A 17,128-nucleotide genomic window follows, 5' to 3' on the forward strand; every position below is an offset into this window, starting at 1 on the left:
TTTTACATCAATTATATACTATCAGGAAAAAAGAAAAAAACAAAACACTGAAAATTCCATAGCCATCCTATCCTCAAGAGAGAGTCTCTATTAACAGTTTGGGGTACACAAACATATGTTTGTGTGTTACGTAAATGGGGTACGAATGTGATCTGCTTTTTAAAATTAATACATTGAGGGCTTTTCCCGTACAATTCATAAACATCTTCCCATTGCCTTCTCGACGTGCGGTGATTTGGACCCAAAGCGGGGAAGGCAAGAATTTTCTTCCTCTGCCTGCAATGGTCAACCTCAGTAAAGGAACTCCTCAAAGATCTGATAAAGCAGCGTGCAGTGGCCAAGACGTTGCATAGAAATAAGCTGAATTCAGGATAGCAAACATCTTCTGTAGAATATTCTTTCCTCTGCTTAATAATTTGAGGCAGTTTTTTTCAAACTGCAGCTTTCAACCCGTTAGTGAATTGTGAAATTAGCGGGTCGTAACTGGCCTTTTAAAAAAATGAGGTAAGACAGCATAGAAAATACCAGAATGCATTACATGTAATGAGGGTATTGTTTTGTGAAACTTTGTGTGTGTGTGTGGGGGGGGGATGGTTAGTGCATGTGCGCCTGCGTGTGTATGTGTGTGCGCACGCGCGAGTGTCTCCCGGGTCGTGATATAAAATGTATCACTTCCTGTGTGCCACACTAATTAAGTTTGAATGTCACCAATCCAAGGTGCCGTCAGCCCTCATCTCAGAATGGGAGCAGTGATGCAAATAAGCTAAACGTTAGTTTTACTCTTTTCTTTGGAATATATGACAGTGTTGACTGCAGCAAATTAAATTCCTAATTATTTGTTTTCACCTAATATTGACACGATCAATTAGTATTCCTGAAAATACAGAGAGGAAGTGTTTTATAGAAGTTAAGATGTTACGAACATAAACTGCTCAAATTGACCTAGGGTCGGGTCCTGGCTACACTGAGTATTGGTGTGTGGTTATGGAGCAAGATACTGCTTCTTTCTGAACCTCAGTTTCCTGATTTGTAAAGTGGGAGTTACCATAACACCAGCCTCATAGGGCTTTTTGATATTCAGATGAGATCGTGTATGTGAAACTGTTGGCACAGGGCTGGCCCAGCGTAAGTACTCACTAAAAGTTAGCTGTTATTATCTTACTAAGACTGAATAGATGTATCCAGGATAATGCTTGTCGCCACAGGTAAACCCACATAAGATGGATAATCTAAAAAGGTGGGAAGTTGAAAATTAGTTCATATTGTTGTGAAGAAAGGGACTGTGAATTCAGATGGACTTTTTATATCATTTGGCATTGTTTTGTGATTTATCCCCAATTGTTCTCCAATTGCTATACAGGTAGTTTAGATGACTTCTTCAGTCAACCAAACACGGTTCTGTTGTCTTGTCTTGTTTAATGTTAAGCTGTGTCTCTCTTGTCAGTCAACTGAAAAATGTTTCCCATAGGCATTCTGGACTCTGTTAGCTCTGATTCAACACCGCGGTCATCTTGAGAGACGGACACTACAGCTCTGAACTCGTTTCCACAGTGTGTTTATCTCGGTAGCAGGTCCAGATCTCAGGTGCGCAAGAAATAGTCCTAAACAAAGCGCAGCTGTGTTTCTGTTTTGAGACAGTTGTGCTGAAGTCATCTCAGGCGGTCAGAGAGCTCTCTTCACTGCCAGGAGTCCGTTTTAAATGTTACGTAAACCAAGGAAATAAGAGTGTAAGCACTGCCATTTTTTTATAGTATTTTTATGAAAAATAAATGGAATGCTTCAGACTCACAAAAAGGCTGTTGCAGAAGTGCCGAGTTGGACGCCACGCCTGTAAAAGGCTGAGGAGATTACACCTTCATCTTAGTACTGCTCCCAGTTTTGAAAATGTCTTTAGGTTCTTATTCTGTTTTACAGGAACCAAAATGGAAACTTGCTGAGGGTAAATTATGATGTGGCTTATGAAAATATCAAAAAAAATATGACTTGGAACTAGCTGTCCTATCCCCCAAAACCCCTCGATGAAACAAAAAAGCCTAACTTGACCTTAAATGAAGCATATATATATTTATATTTTTTAAGTTAGAGAAAATATTAGGGTTTTGCGTGCATGTATTCTTTTTTTTTTTTGAAAGATTTTATTTTCTTCCTTTTTCTCCCCAAAGCCCCCCGGTACATAGTTGTATATTCTTAGTTGTGGGTCCTTCTAGTTGTGGCATGTGGGACGCTGCCTCAGCGTGGCTCGGTGAGTGGTGCCATGTCCCTGCCCAGGATTCGAACCGACGAAACACTGGGCCGCCTGCAGCAGAGCAAGCAAACTTAACCACTTGGCCACGGGGCCGGCCCCGCATGTATGTATTCTTAAAATCATCTTATTGACTAATTTTTAAAAAGTTAACTCATGGGGCCGGCCCGGTGGTGCAGCGGTTAAGCGCGCGCGTTCTGCTTCTCAGTGGCCCAGGGTTTGCTGGTTCGGATCCCGGTTGCGGACATGGCAGTGCTTGGCAAGCCATGCTGTGGTAGGCGTCCCACGTATAAAGTAGAGGAAGATGGGCATGGATGTTAGCTCAGGGCCCAGTCTTCCTCAGCAAAAAGAGGAGGATTTGGGAGTAGTTAGCTCAGGGCTAATCTTCCTCAAAAAAAAAAAAGTTAACTCACCAACTACTGCGTCTTAATCTTGTCAGATAAGAGGGCTTTTATGTTACACTGATAAGATGAAATACGATGCAGTCATTCAACATTCTGTTTTGGAATTATAATATATCATATAGAGGTGTTCATCATTTATGGTTAAATGAGAGAGGAGGCTATAGAATAGAATGTATAGAATCATTCCATTTTTGTAAAAACATATTTAGAACAATGAAGAATGTATGAGAAATGTTAACGATGGGTAGAGGGATTATGGCTGATTTTTATGCTGTTTACTTCTCTATTTTTCTAATTGTACTATAATAAGTATGTTTTGCTTTCATAATAAAAATTAATAAAAGTCACTTTTTAAAGAAAAAATTAGTGTGTTTTCCTGATTTATAAGCATAAAGGAGACTAAGACTTTGCTTTGAGGGATACTGACTCTGAACTTGGGGATTTTGGGTGTTAGCTAATTCCTCAGTACCCTAGGAAGTGATGCTGAATGCTAAGTTATATTTCTTGCCCTGTGAAAAGTGAAAAGCATCATTAAGTAGGAAAGAGCCATTGTTACAGAATTTTCTTAAAGCACTCTGAGTGTAATGCTTTCCAAAAAATTTCCACACATCCTAAAGATGTGGTCTCAATTCTTTAGTCTGCTTTTAAATCCTGTCGTGTTGAAACGCAGTCTACTTTTCTTGCTTTGTTGCCCCTTCAGTTCTTAGACGAGACCGTAGCTCTGGCTGGACCTGTCGTCCTGCTGTCTCCACTGTACCGTGTGCTTTCTTGCTCTTGTACTTTTGCTTTTTTGTTACTCGGAATATCTTTTCCTGACCTTTGTGTAAGCAAATCCTACCCATTTCCCAATGTCCAGTTAAGAAACCGTATCACTGAAACATGTCTGCTCTCTCCAGCTGAAACCGAATTTTGTGACTAAAGCCATTGGCCCTTATTATCTATGCATAGGCATTTCTCCATTAACACCTAGTATTTTTGCATTAGTTTCCCAATTCCATTTTAAATTCTTGAGAGCAGGAAAGCTTGTCTTATATTTCTCTCTATCCCTCAGAGCTTCCAGCATGGAACACTGTACGGGGTAGGTGCTAAATATCTATCCCTTGATTATACGGTGGTGCCCCCGGCTCTTTTGCGTTCAAGGATTGGAATTTTTGGCCAACCAGTGGTCCTGGATAGGGGTCAACACTTTGCCAACAACAATGGGGAGGATAAAAAATTGACAATTTGGCTTAATTGTCAATTGACATAGATAGATGATAAAGAATTGACAGTATTTTTCTTATTAAAACTAATATGGGAGCTAAGAGTTACATGGTTAGTCCAGGACCCAAATTGAATTTCACATGAATATTCCTTTGAAAAGTTTCTCATGAAGCTCATTGTGGCTTTGACAGCATCTCTGTTCTTAACCTCACCAGAGGCACGGTAGTGCCTTACATTCTTCTATAGCTGCTGTTCCCGGAACCCATCGACCTGGAGTATTTGACCGTGGGTTATACGGCCATCAGAGTTACTCTGTTCCAGAACGTCTTAGGAGGTCGTGTAGGGTTCAGAGTCATAATATGTAAAGTGCTGCTTGTTTAAAAGTTAATATTTTTTCTCCTGTTATTGGAAGCATAATTGTGTCACTTTTCACACTTAAGTGTGACTTGAGGGTACCTATTTGGCCAATGGTAAACACTTATGGGTCTTATCTTTTTTAAAAATTGTTTTATTTTAATTTACAGATATTTGCTGGGACTAATGTAGCTGATGAAATATCTCCTCTTTTCTGCTCAAGGTAAATGATTTATTACTTTATAAAAATATCAGGTACCAGTAGAATTCAGAGTTTGTATAAAAAGACCCGTTCAGCCATGCAGAGTAATGTAATCCCAGACCACAAAGAAATGATCCCTTTAATAAGTAAGAATTTTATTAGCACATAAAAAATGGTGACATATTATTGGTTCAACCTATTTCAGAATCACCTTGGAGCATTTTAAATGTGTACAATATGCATGTGCCTGGCTCCCCTCCAGGGGGCTTTGATTCAGTGAGTTTTCAGGGGGGTCCTAGCATGTGGCTTTTACACAATGCCAACAGGTGCTTCTGGTTCATTGTAGCTGTGTCATTGTGGTGTGTATATGACACTAGAGACGATGGCAATGGCAAGAAATAATGCCATGGGAGTTAAAGGCCTTAAGAGTTAAAGATAAAAAAAAATTTAAAGTCTTTAAATTTTGTGGATATTTGATGTTAGACTCATACTTTTATTTTGCCTTTCTTTTTTTTTTTTAAAGATTTTTTTATTTTTTCCTTTTTCTCCCCAAAGCCCCCCGGTACATAGTTGTATATTCTTCGTTGTGGGTTCTTCTAGTTGTGGCATGTGGGACGCTGCCTCAGCGTGGTTTGATGAGCAGTGCCATGTCCGCGCCCAGGATTCGAACCAACGAAACACTGGGCTGCCTGCAGCCGAGCGCGCGAACCTAACCACTAGGCCACGGGGCCAGCTCCCTATTTCGCCTTTCATTTAATGAATGTTTTAATTATATTTTAAGTAAAGCACTAAAAAGTTTGTTATTTTACTATTTTCAGAGTTTAGGTTTAAACTCTAGAGTTCCCTTGGCCTGAAAATTACCATATCTATAAATGCAACTTAAAGCTTTGTTTCATTTTGTTGCTTCGGGTTAATAAATGAGTAAATTAATGGAAGAAAGACCAAATTTTAAGTAAGTAGTCTCTTATATATTCTTTATTTGAGAGGCTGGTTTAATTATTTTCCCATACGTGTGAGAAGACAAGAAATCAAAGTTTCTCATAACAAACAGTAATAGATAAGTAAATGTTATGGGAGCATTTTGATAAGATGAAGCTTTTCTGTTCTCATCTTGTTGGCTTTAAGGCTGTGGTTTCATTTTTTAAATATTGATTTTAATGAACAAACTTTTTCTGTTGCAGGATAATCTTCTTATCAGAAATACTCATAATATTATAGGATCCTTCTGTTATCCATTTCCCAACAGACAAGAATGTTTAAGATAATTAGAATTAAAAATTTGATGAACTTATTTCTCACAATTCTGTTTTCACTCTAACAAAACACAGCAAAAAAACTGCATTGTATTTGTTACTTAAAATAGTCATAAACTATGTACACTTTGTGTCAGTGAATAAATTGGCAGTGTATCAAAATTACTTTGAGAATTAAAAAAATTGTGAATTCTAGGCTCTATCTCAGGTCTACTAAGTCAGAATTGAGGGCGACAACTTTGCTACTCGGCCTGGTTTGGGAACCACTGCAGTATGTAATGTTGAAGGATTCTAGTGTTTTGGGGGGTGGGTAGAAACTTGAAAACGGTTCTTTATTCATAGAGAAATCTCGTTGCACCAGTTGGAAAAAATTCCTCTTAGTTATTTGGTTTATGTAACTGTTGGAAGAGAAATGTCTTGTATTTTAGAGGCTAAATTAGTTATCATTTTTATTTTTAGCAACTTGGTTGGGTAAATTATTTTAAAAGCTGCCTCTTGTGGACTAAGCAGAAAATGCATGCAGTGCATCTACTCTTGTGACAGAGTTAGACGTTGTATATGACACCGAGAGTTCAAGTAGCCTGGGGTTTGTATAGAAACATAATGGGAAAATGAGTGAGCCTCGTTAGAGTATAGAAAATATACTCTAGTAACAACTTAGAAATAGTAATTTGTCTTTACAAATTGAGTACTGTATTCGTCAATACTGAATCAATTCCTAATAATTCTAACAAGTTATCAGAAAGTTGATAAAAAATTTAGTCATCTGGGCCTCAGTTTTGGAAACAAACTGCTTTTTTAGGAGACGTGTAGCTCTCATGTCTACTCCAGCTCACTGGTTGATTCAGTAGTTCATGGCAGCCTTGTCTATTTTCATAATTATTAGAAATAAGAGTGGGTGGGACTTGAGAATGAATTTCTGTTCTCTGATATTATCATGGCTGTTTTCCTCATGGAAGTAAAGAATTGTTGTGATCTTGACATTTCTCTTTTTTTCAGTCTGAGCGTTCAAGGACAGTAGCTGTCTGGCTTTGGTTATTCAAGATGCAGAACAGACGAGCATATTGCAGCTATTGCTGTGCGCACTATGATAACCTGGAGCAGGTAGGAAGATCCTATTCACGTGGTTATATCTCAGGAGACTTACTTGTAACTTTCTCTTCTTTTACATTTTATTAAATTCATTTATTCATTCATCGAACAGATCATTCTGAGAGTCCACTAGTGCACAGACACTCTAGGTTCTGGGGATGTGACCATGAACAAATCAAGGTCCCTTTATTCGTGAAGGTCACGTTATAGTGCAGTGAGACGGAAAAGATATAGTTGTGTACATTAGTGCATAATATGTTAGATTGTAATACATGTCATGAGGAAAATGAAATCCGAAAGGCAGTGTAGTTTTAGGTAGGATGGCCAGGTTGGGTTAAGGAAGAGACGTTTGAGTTGAGATTTGAGTGAAGTGTGGGAGCCAGGCTTCCTTATCTCTGGGGAAGAATTTCTAGGTGGAGGGAAGAGAGAGCAAGGACAGAGAGCCCAAGGCGGAAGGGTGATTGGCATGCTCAGCAAAAACCAGGAGGCCAATGTGGTTACAGTGGAGGTAGGCTGGGGGGTGGGTGGTAAGTGGTAGGTGAAGAATTCAGAGAATTAGATTCTGTAAGACAATGTAGGATGAGGTAAGGACTTTGATTTTTTTTTTTTTTTTTTGAGAAAGATCAGCCGTGAGCTAACATCTGCTGCCAATCCTCCTCTTTTTGCTGAGGAAGACTGGCCCTGAGCTAACATCCATGCCCATCTTCCTCTATTTTATATGTGGTATGCCTACCACAGCATGGTGTGCCAAGTGGTGCCATGTCCGCACCCAGGATCTGAACTGACGAACTCCAGGCCGCTGAAGCAGAATGTGCACACTTAACCGCTATGCCACCTGGCCGGCCCCAGGACTTTGACTTTTATGCTTTGATGCACAGAAGTTTTAAATTTTGCTTGAGTTGATAACTTTTTTTTTCCCTTTTGTTGCTTGTGATTTTGGTGTCGTAAAGATTGGCTAATCCAAGGTCATGAAGACATATGCCTGTGTTTTCTGCTAAGAGTTTTACAGTTTTAGCTCTTACATTTATCTTTGATTCTCTTTGAGTTAATTTTTGTATGTGATGTGATTTAGTTATCTCCTAAAGCACTATCTCCAAATACAACCACCTTGGCGGTTAGAACTTCAATCTAGGAATCTGGGGGGAACCCAATCCAGTCTATAGCAATTACATTATTGAGTTTTGATGGTAAACCAATTTTGCATTTCTGGGATAAATTCCACTTGGTCATGGTGTATAGTCCTTTTGTATGCTGCTGGATTTAGTTTGCTAATATTTTGTGGAGGATTTTTGCATCTATATTCATAAACAATATTGCCTGTAGCTTTCTTTTCTTGTGATGTGTCTGGTTTTGGTGTCAGGGTACCCCTGGCTTCACAGAATGAATTGAATAGTATTTGTTTCTCTTCTCTCTCTTTGTTTTTTTAAAGATTGGCACCTGAGCTAACAACTATTGCCAATCTTTTTTTTTTCTGCTTTATCTCCCCAAATCCCCCCTCTACATAGGTGTATATCTTAGTTGCAGGTCCTTCTAGTTGTGGCATGTGGGACGCCGCCTCAATGAGGCCTGACGAGCGGTGCCATGTCCGCGCCCGGGATCCGAACTGGCAAAACCCTGGGCCACCACAGCGGAGCGTGTGAACGTAACCACTTGGCCACGGGGCCGGGCCCTCCTTTCTCTTCTTTTTGTTGGAAGAGCTTGTGGTGCATTGTGTGTGGAGATTTTGAAATAACTGTTCAGGGTTATAGTAGCTGCAGTTTTCTGACCAGGATTGTTAACTGAGAAGAGTCCCAAGTTTGTCCTCAGGGTCTCAGCTGTGCAATTGTCGTAGATGAAGTAGTAATATGGGAAGTTCTGGTTCTGCTGGTGCTGAATTGTCTCATCTCAGATGAGATGTAAAACAAGTTTATAATATGCAAAATTCTGCTCTTCAGTGGCATTTGTTTTGTTTAATTATCTAATAGTAATGACTTCAATTCATACCAAGGAAAAGGTTTTATTGTGATTTCCACACCTCTGCCTTTTAATTAATTAATTTATTTTTGAAGATTGACACCTGAGCTATCTTCTGTTGCCAATCTTTTTTTTTTTTTCTTCTTCTTCTCCCCAAAGCCACCCAGTCCATAGTTGTATATTCTAGTCGTAGGTCCCTGTGGCTCTGCTATGTGTGACGCCACCTCAGCATGGCCTGATGAACGGTGCCATGTCCACGCCCAGGATCTGAACCAGCAAAACCCTGGGCCGCCGAAGAAGAGCGTACAAACTTAATCACTCAGCCATGGGGCCGGCTCCACCTCTGCCTTTTTAGAAAGAAATATTTTTTAATGCTGATTATAAACATGAAGAGGCAGATAATAAAACTCAAAGCTCTCTTTATAATTTCTCTCATGATTGCTAAATTATATCGTCACTTGACTGGAACATTATTTGTTGAATGTTTGATAATAATAAAACGTTAATTCTTTGTAAGTTCTTTTCAATAAGCATTCAGTATAATTTTTTTTTTTTTTAAATATAAGGCTTCAGTGCATAGTTGTGTATCCTAGTTGTTAGTTTTTGGTCCTCTATGTGAGCTGCCATCAGAGTATGACAGCTGGCAGATGGATGGTGTGGTTCCCCCACTGGGAAACAAGCCCAGGCCACGGCAGTGAGAATGCCAAATGGTAACTGCTAGAACACCAGGGCTGGCTCAGTATAATTTTTTTTTTCTTAAGCTTTAAAATAATAATTTGTAGACATCTGGATACTCCTGCACTAAATTGACATTTAAAAAGACTTTGTTAGTGACAGCCAAGGTAATTTGGACTAACTATAAAAGCTTAAAAAACAATGTTTCAAGTTTTTGGAGAGGTGTTGAGGTAGTGAAGAAATGTGGGTCCCTGGTCTAGCTGAATATTCAACAGGAACAACAGAAGCCAAAAGAAAGAAAACAACTACCAACTGAGAATTCTATATTCAATAAGTATATACTTTGAGAAAGAAGGTGAAATAAAAATATTTCAGAAAACAAAAATTAAGGGAATTTGTCATCAGCAGACCCTTATTAAAGGAAATATTAAAAGGAATTCTTCAAGTAGAAGGAAAGTGATTCCAGGTGGAAGCTCAGAGAGAGATGAGAAGGAATGAAGAGCAATAGGCAGGTAAATAAGTAGGCGTTCCAGATAAATAAGGCCGTGTGGGGCTCACAGCAATGGCATGTAAGTTGGAAGAGGAGTAATTTGAATTCATGCCTAAGGACCTTGCATTGTTTAAGAAGAGAACAAAAGTAACAAGTAAATTTAGACTTGGATAGGTCAGGGTTGCTTGTTATAACCTGTCACCACTACTAGACTAGGAAAAGAATGTTTAACTAACTACCAAGTTAACAAAGAGGGAAAAATTGGAATAATAAAATACAATCCACAAGAGGGCTAGAAAGAAGAGAAATAAGGACATTGTTTAGGCAAGAATACTACAAACAGATTTAAAAATAAAAGCAAAGATTAAATCCAAATTATCAGTAATATATTAAGTGAAAGTAGACTTGATGTTTGAATTAAACCATGAACAACATTTTGTCAGTGGTCCTAGCCAAGAAAATAAGGAAAGAAAAAAAAATGAAAATGATAAAGATTAGATAAGAAGAATTAAAACTTCTTTTTTATTTGTATAAACTGTGATTGTGGATGTAGTTTCTCGAGATATTTTTAGGATTTTCTATTAGAATTGATATGTGAGTTTAAAAAGCTTGTTGGGCTGACATAAAAAGAAATTTTATTTTTGTATACAAACACTACATAGAAAACGAGATTTTAAAAAGATATTTACAACAGCATCAAAGAACATCAACTCCTAAGGTATAAATATAATGAAATATGTGTAGGATCTTTATACAGAAAACTATAAATATTGAGAGAAATGTAAGAAAAATTAAATAATTCATGTGATATACCATGTTCATGGATAGGAAAAAAAAAATCAATATTGTAGACATGTCAGTTCTGCCCAAACTAATATATTGATTCAATGAAATTCCAATCAAAATTCTAGCAAAGTTTTTTTTAAAATAAAAATTAAGCCAAGTCTAAAAATATATATAGTCATGCAAAAAGCTAAGAACCAGGATAATCTTAAAGAAGAGCAAAGTCAGAGGACCTTCTGTACGAGATATCAAAACTTATTATTAGACTACAATCATTAAGACATTGGTGCAAAGTTAGAAAGATCATGGAAATAAACCAGAAACAGACAAATATATGGATATCTGATTTGTGACAAAGGTGGCACTGAAGAGCAATGAGGACAAGACTTTCTTCAATAAATGATACTGGATCCATTGGGTATCCACATGCAGGAAAAAATGAAACTTTATTGCTAAATCATCCTGGATACAAAAATCGATTCCAGGTAGGTGGTAGATGTAAATATTGTAGGTAAAACAATAAAGTTTCTAGAAACATGTAGGAGAAAATCTTTGTGACTTTGAGGTAGAGGGAGATTTCTTAAACTGGTCACAAAAAGCACTGACAAAAAAATTGGTGAACTGAACTGCAATAAAATTAAGAAACAATGGAAGATGATTAAGAAAGTGAAAAAGCATGTTGTAACTATTCCTAGGGAAGATATTAGATTTACTTTGTGTGTGTATGTGTGCGTGTGTGTTTGTGCACATACCAATAAAACTTTATTTATGAACACCGAAAAAAAAAAGAAGGTGAAAAGGCAAGCCACAGAGAGGGCAATGATACTTGAAACACATGTAATTGAGGAAAGAGCTTGTGTCCAGAGTAAATGAAGGATTCCTATGACTCTCTGGAAAAAAAGAGAAAATCTGTTTGAAAACAGGAGGAGACCTGAACAGACACATCGTGAAAAAGGATCTTCAAGTGGCCAGTAAACATGAAAAGCCATCACAACAATCGCAAATTAAAGCCACAACGATATAACTTCAACCTCCCTCTACAATAGTTAAAATTATAGAGACGGACAGTGGCGAGTGCTGGTGAGGAAGCAGAGCGGTGGAGACTATGATACCCTGCGGGTGGGGGTGTAAATTCCAGCCACTTTGGAAGACTTTGGCGGTGAGTGCTAAAGCTGAACATACGCAAACCTTATGACCCAGAAGTTCCACTCCTAGTAATATACTCCACAAAAATCTGTGCATACAAGCAGAAAAAGACACACATAAGCAGGTTCTTTGCAGCATTATTTGTAATAGCCAAAAGCTGCAAATGACACAAATATCCATCAAGAGTAGAATGAATAAATCAAATACGGTATATTCATACAATGGAATACTATACAGAAATGAAGACGAACAGATGACAGCTATTATGGATAAGTATCACAGATCAAGTGTTGAGTGAAAGAAGCTGAATGCAAAAGAAAACAGAACGTATGACTGTTACCCAGCAGGGGCTCTCTGCCCAGTGTGCATGGAAGCCAATACTATGACACCAGCTTTTGAGAAAAGAAAAAGGCTTTATTGTGAGGTCGACTGGCAAGGAGACAGGAGGCAGGGCTCGAATCTGTCTCCCTGGTCCAGGGTTTGGGCGAAATTTAAGTTGGAGTTAGAGAAAGAAGATGATTGGGTAGTCTTGAATCAGTCCATATGTGGTCCTCAAGCTGCTGGAAGCCAGATTTTCCTTGCAGAAGGAACTTCTCCCTTTGTAAAGGGCTCTGGTGGCAACATTTCTGAAGATTCTTGGTTCTGGGGTCATCCTGGGGCTGTGGGTTCCCACCTGGTGCATGTGCAGTGCTGTCTCTGTTATTGAGGAAGATTTGATTAATCAACAACCTGTTTTAAGGAAGTAAAACTAGTTTAAGCTGGTCAATGATTTATGTGCTGTTTCAACTCCATTTATATAAATTCAGAAACGTGCAAAACTGATCCGTAGTATTACAAATAAGGATAATGGTTACTTTGGGGGGAGAGGGAAGGAATACTAGATGGTAACTGGGCGTTGGAGGGACTCTGGCTGCTTGCTAGTTCTTCCTGGAGAGACGGTTATGGATGTTCTCACTTTGTGATAGTTTATTGAACTGTGTACATAGGATTTGTGTACTTTTCTGTATGTGTGTCGTATGTCAATTGAGAAAATTGACAGAAACCGCCTCCTTCTTCTGGGCTGTGTAGGGTGGCGTTGACTGTAGTTTATGTAGGTGCGGTTCTCCGTTCGCGTTGTTTTTAAGTTTCTAGCCAGGCAAAGGGGACCAGATGGGATTTTGACTGAAGCTTTAGTTGTTACCTTGCACGTTTGTCCGCTTCATCACGGGCAGGCTGGCTCTGCTGACGGGTCCCTGACGAGGGGAGCTGTGTGGCCGGAGCATCCTGAGACGCTCGGAATTTAGATGGTTCCTGGGACTAAGGCAGCACGAGAGGGGCCCCTGAGTCAGCATGGAGGGAAGTAATTCCAGGAGTGGGAATAGTGCTCAGGAGCTAGCAGCCTAAGTTCTCTCGACACCTTGCCTTGGTGTATAAAACATGACTTTCCCCAAGTATTATTAAATTAAAACATGTTATTAAATTGTTGTAAATAACTTACGTTAGAAACACGGCATTAGCGCCGCTTGACACAATGAGAAGAGAGAGCTTTCGATCGAGTCAGACTCGGATGGAAATCCTGGCTTTGTTACTTGCTAGGTACACAATTTTCGGCAATTCACTCTCATTCTTTGTGTTTTAATCTCTTCATATCAAAATGGAAACAAGATTCATACTCAGTGAGCTTGCTGTGTGCACGGAACAGCACTGGCTTGGATGTGGTGTAGGCGCTCAGTACGCGTGAGACTCCTCTCCCAGCCCCCCTGGGGGTTCCTAAGTAATGCTAGTGAAGGCAGAGTCTTCCCAACTGGGAGGAAAATTGCAGTAAATTACAGACCATGGAGACAATTGCAGAAGATTTTAGTGTATTTATTCCAATATTCTGTTTAAGTCAGGATTTTAAATTTCTGAAGGAAAATGATGGCCTCTTTGTGAATTAATCTTTGGCTTTTTAAAATGCAGTGATCCAACCCTTTATTCTCTTTTTGACATATTTTTATTATAAAAACATGTATAAGAATTTAAAAATTATTCATAATCATGCCACATATTCTCTTCCTTCTATTTCTCTGTACATTTTTTTTCCAGTGAGATTGGCCCTGAGCTGACATCTGTTGTCAATCTTCCTCTTTTTGCTTGAGGAAGATTGTCGCTGAGCTAACATCTGTGCCAGTCTTCCTCCATTCTGTGTGTGGGACGCTGCCAGAGCATAGCCTGGTGAGCTGTGTGTAGGTCCACGCCCGGGATCCGAACCCATGAACCCCAGGCCGCTGAAGTAGAGTGTGCAAACTTAACCACTGTGCCACCAGGCCAGCCCCTACTTCTCTGTACATTTTTAAGCTACAGTTTGAGATGAAAGTGCACATGTAATTTTTGCATCCCCTATTTTTCTCTTAATATGTAATATTTCTCCATGTTATTCAAAATTCTTTGTGTTATTTTAGATAGCTGCATAGTATTACGTCTTAGGGCATGTTATAATTTAAGGATTGTACTGTTAGACACTTAGGAGATGTCCTGGCTTTTGTTATCATGCGGTGATAAGCATCTTTTTTTTTGCATAAATCACCCACATTTAAGATGATTTCCTTAGGAGAGATTTAGAGAAATGTAGTGACTAAGGGAAATGTAATATCTAAGGGAAAGATACTTTTATGGTTTTTAGATGCATATTTTAAAATTGTTTTATAGAAAGGGTATAGCAATTTATACCTCTGCCAGGAACATATAAATAAATCCATTTTGTGAAACTCTCGCTACTAATGAGTACTATCCATTTAAAAATGTTCGCTTTCTTTTTTCTTTATAGCACACATCCAGTGCTCAGCACAGATACTCGACCACACAGAGCAGACAGCGCATGGGTACCGCTAGTTTGATGGAACGTTTCTTGCAGGATGTACTGCGGCACCACCCATATCATTGTCAAGAAAGCAGGTAAAGTACTGAATGGAATAATAGTACATAGTTATATATATGTAACATAGTTATATGTTACAGTACGTGTTTGGGTAACATTCCAAGACTTTGTAAAATGTATCTTTTTCTTTTGAGGAAGATTAGTCCTGAGCTAACATCTGCTGCCAATCCTCCTCTTTTTGCTGAGGAATACTGGCCCTGAGCTAACATCCATGCCCATCTTCCTCTATTTTATATGTGGGACGCCTGCCACAGCATGGCTTGCCAAGTGGTGCCATGTCCGCACCTGGGATCCGAACTGGCGAACCCTGGGCCGTGAAGTGAAACATGCAAACTTAACTGCTGTGCCCCTGAGCTGGCCCCTGTAAAATGTATCTTTGAATCAAAGAATATAAAGTGAAATTTTATCTAGTAACTTCCTTTTGCAATATTTTTTTAGTTTTCCCAGGCTAAGTAACAAATTTCACTATAAATACATTATATGCAATTTATATGCAATGTGTATACGTATACACCAGTAGCATCTGAGAGAGCTCATTTTCTGTCACTCTTGACACACTGGGAATATCATCTTCTTTTTTTGTCCCCTCTAACATAATAGGCCAAAAAAGTGATCTCTTAATTAACTTTTATTTATTTATGAGTAAAATAGAACTTCTCTCTCTGTATATTTATTAGCCATATGTGTATCCTATGTGTTGTTTGTTCTTATACTCTGCCTATTTTTCTATTGAATTGTTTGTACATTTTGGATCTGTATGCAATATTTATGGTGAATAATCTTTTGTACTTTAAATATGTTGTAAATATTTCTCAGAGTCTTTCATATGTCTTTCAACTGTGTATGTTGTCTTTTACTGTGTAGAAATTAAACGTTGCGGCATAATCAGATCTAAGGGGGATTTTCCTTTATGTCTTCTTTCATGTCTTTTTCTTCATACCTTTGTTTTTTGTTTTAAATATTTTTAATCTTCCTGGGATTTGTTTTTATATGTGGTGTGAGGCAGGGCTTCTACTTTTTTAAGTAAATGTATATTAATTATATCCACTGATATAAAATGTCACCTATAGCATAAACTAAATCCTGTATTTGTGTATCTGTATCTGTATGTCTATTTATATCTATATTTCTGATTTGGAATACTGTATTCTTTCCTTGAGTTTTTTTAATCCCATACCAACACCACGTAATTTATGTTTATAAGCTTTATAACATAGAGTTTTTCTTTTAAATTTTTTCTCTCTTCCCCCCGTGTCTAGACATTGTAGATTTTCTATTGTTTTAGCCTTCACGAAACACAGCTCTTGCTTTATTTTCGTTTCCTATTTAGTGGTTTTTCTTTTTCTTAATTTATTTCTTTGACTTTCTTGAGGGAGGATTAGGTTATTTTTCCATCTTCTTGAATTAGGTACTCATTTGGTTAATTTATGTTTACTAATTCTTTTTTTTTTAATTTTAATTTTTTGATGAGGTAGATTGGCCCTGAGCTAACATCTGTACCAGTCTTCCTCTGTTTTTTGTATGTGAGATGCCACCACAGCATGACATGATGAGTGATGTGTAGGTCCAGACCTGGGATCCAAACCTGTGATCCCTGGGCCCCCGAAGCAGAGTGCATGAACTTAACCACTATGCCACCAGGCTGGCCCCAACTTGTTTGATTTTATGATTCTATCTTGCTTTTTCTTTTCTTTTATTCTTTTCTTTCCTTCACCAAATGTTCCAAGATTAGTTTTATCTTGAGAGTGTTGTGATAATCTTTAAGACAAATGGAGATAGTCTTCCAGGGTTCTGAAAAACTAGGGTAAAGTGATTGTTGTGCTGCAATTTTATTGATTAGGGTTCAGAAGTATGGAAAATTATGGGGTTATTTTGCCCTATCATGATGTTATCTTGATACCCCATCATGATATTACTAGCTTTTTTATTTTACAAATACCAAAGAATACTATCTTAATGTCATTTATGATAATAAATTTTTATGGGACGGAAAGTAATATTTATGACATATTAAAAAAGAAGTTGCTTGTGGCTGACACATGTATGCATATCCTCTTAGACAATTGTGGCATCTCTCAAATTTTTAATAAAGGTATTTTTTAGGTGTTAATGTATTGAAAAATTATTTAGGGGCTGGCTCTGTGGCCGAGTGGTTAAGTTCGTGCACTCCGCTGCAGTGGCCCAGGGTTTGGATCCTGGGTGCGGACATGGCACCATTCATCAGGCCTCGTTGAGGTGGCGTCCCACATCCCACAGTTAGAAGGACCTGCAACTAAGATATACAACTGTGTACAGGAGGGGTTTGGGGAGATAAAGCAGAAAAAAAATTATTTTTTTATTTTTTTATTTTTAAAAACTATTTTTTAGGACAGTTATCAATTTACTGAGAAGTTGTGAAGGTAGTACAGAGAGTTTCCATATACTCACTGATCCAG

At 38.2% G+C, this 17,128-nt stretch overlaps 1 protein-coding gene across 5 annotated transcripts in view; it reads left to right on the plus strand.

The window, feature by feature from the left end:
- ZDBF2 (zinc finger DBF-type containing 2) overlaps nt 1-17,128 on the plus strand; it is a 30,817-nt gene that overhangs the window by 1,294 nt on the left and 12,395 nt on the right. For all 5 annotated transcript variants that reach the window (XM_070242150.1, XM_070242152.1, XM_023622490.2 and 2 more), the window contains 3 exons: nt 4,374-4,426; nt 6,658-6,762; nt 14,583-14,710. In XM_070242150.1, the coding sequence (XP_070098251.1) occupies nt 6,703-6,762; nt 14,583-14,710 (188 nt within the window). In that variant the 5' untranslated portion in view covers nt 4,374-4,426; nt 6,658-6,702. The remainder of the gene's footprint in view (nt 1-4,373; nt 4,427-6,657; nt 6,763-14,582; nt 14,711-17,128) is intronic.

The sequence above is a fragment of the Equus caballus genome, chromosome 18 (assembly GCF_041296265.1).
Source record: "Equus caballus isolate H_3958 breed thoroughbred chromosome 18, TB-T2T, whole genome shotgun sequence".
Taxonomy (NCBI): Eukaryota; Metazoa; Chordata; class Mammalia; order Perissodactyla; family Equidae; genus Equus; species Equus caballus.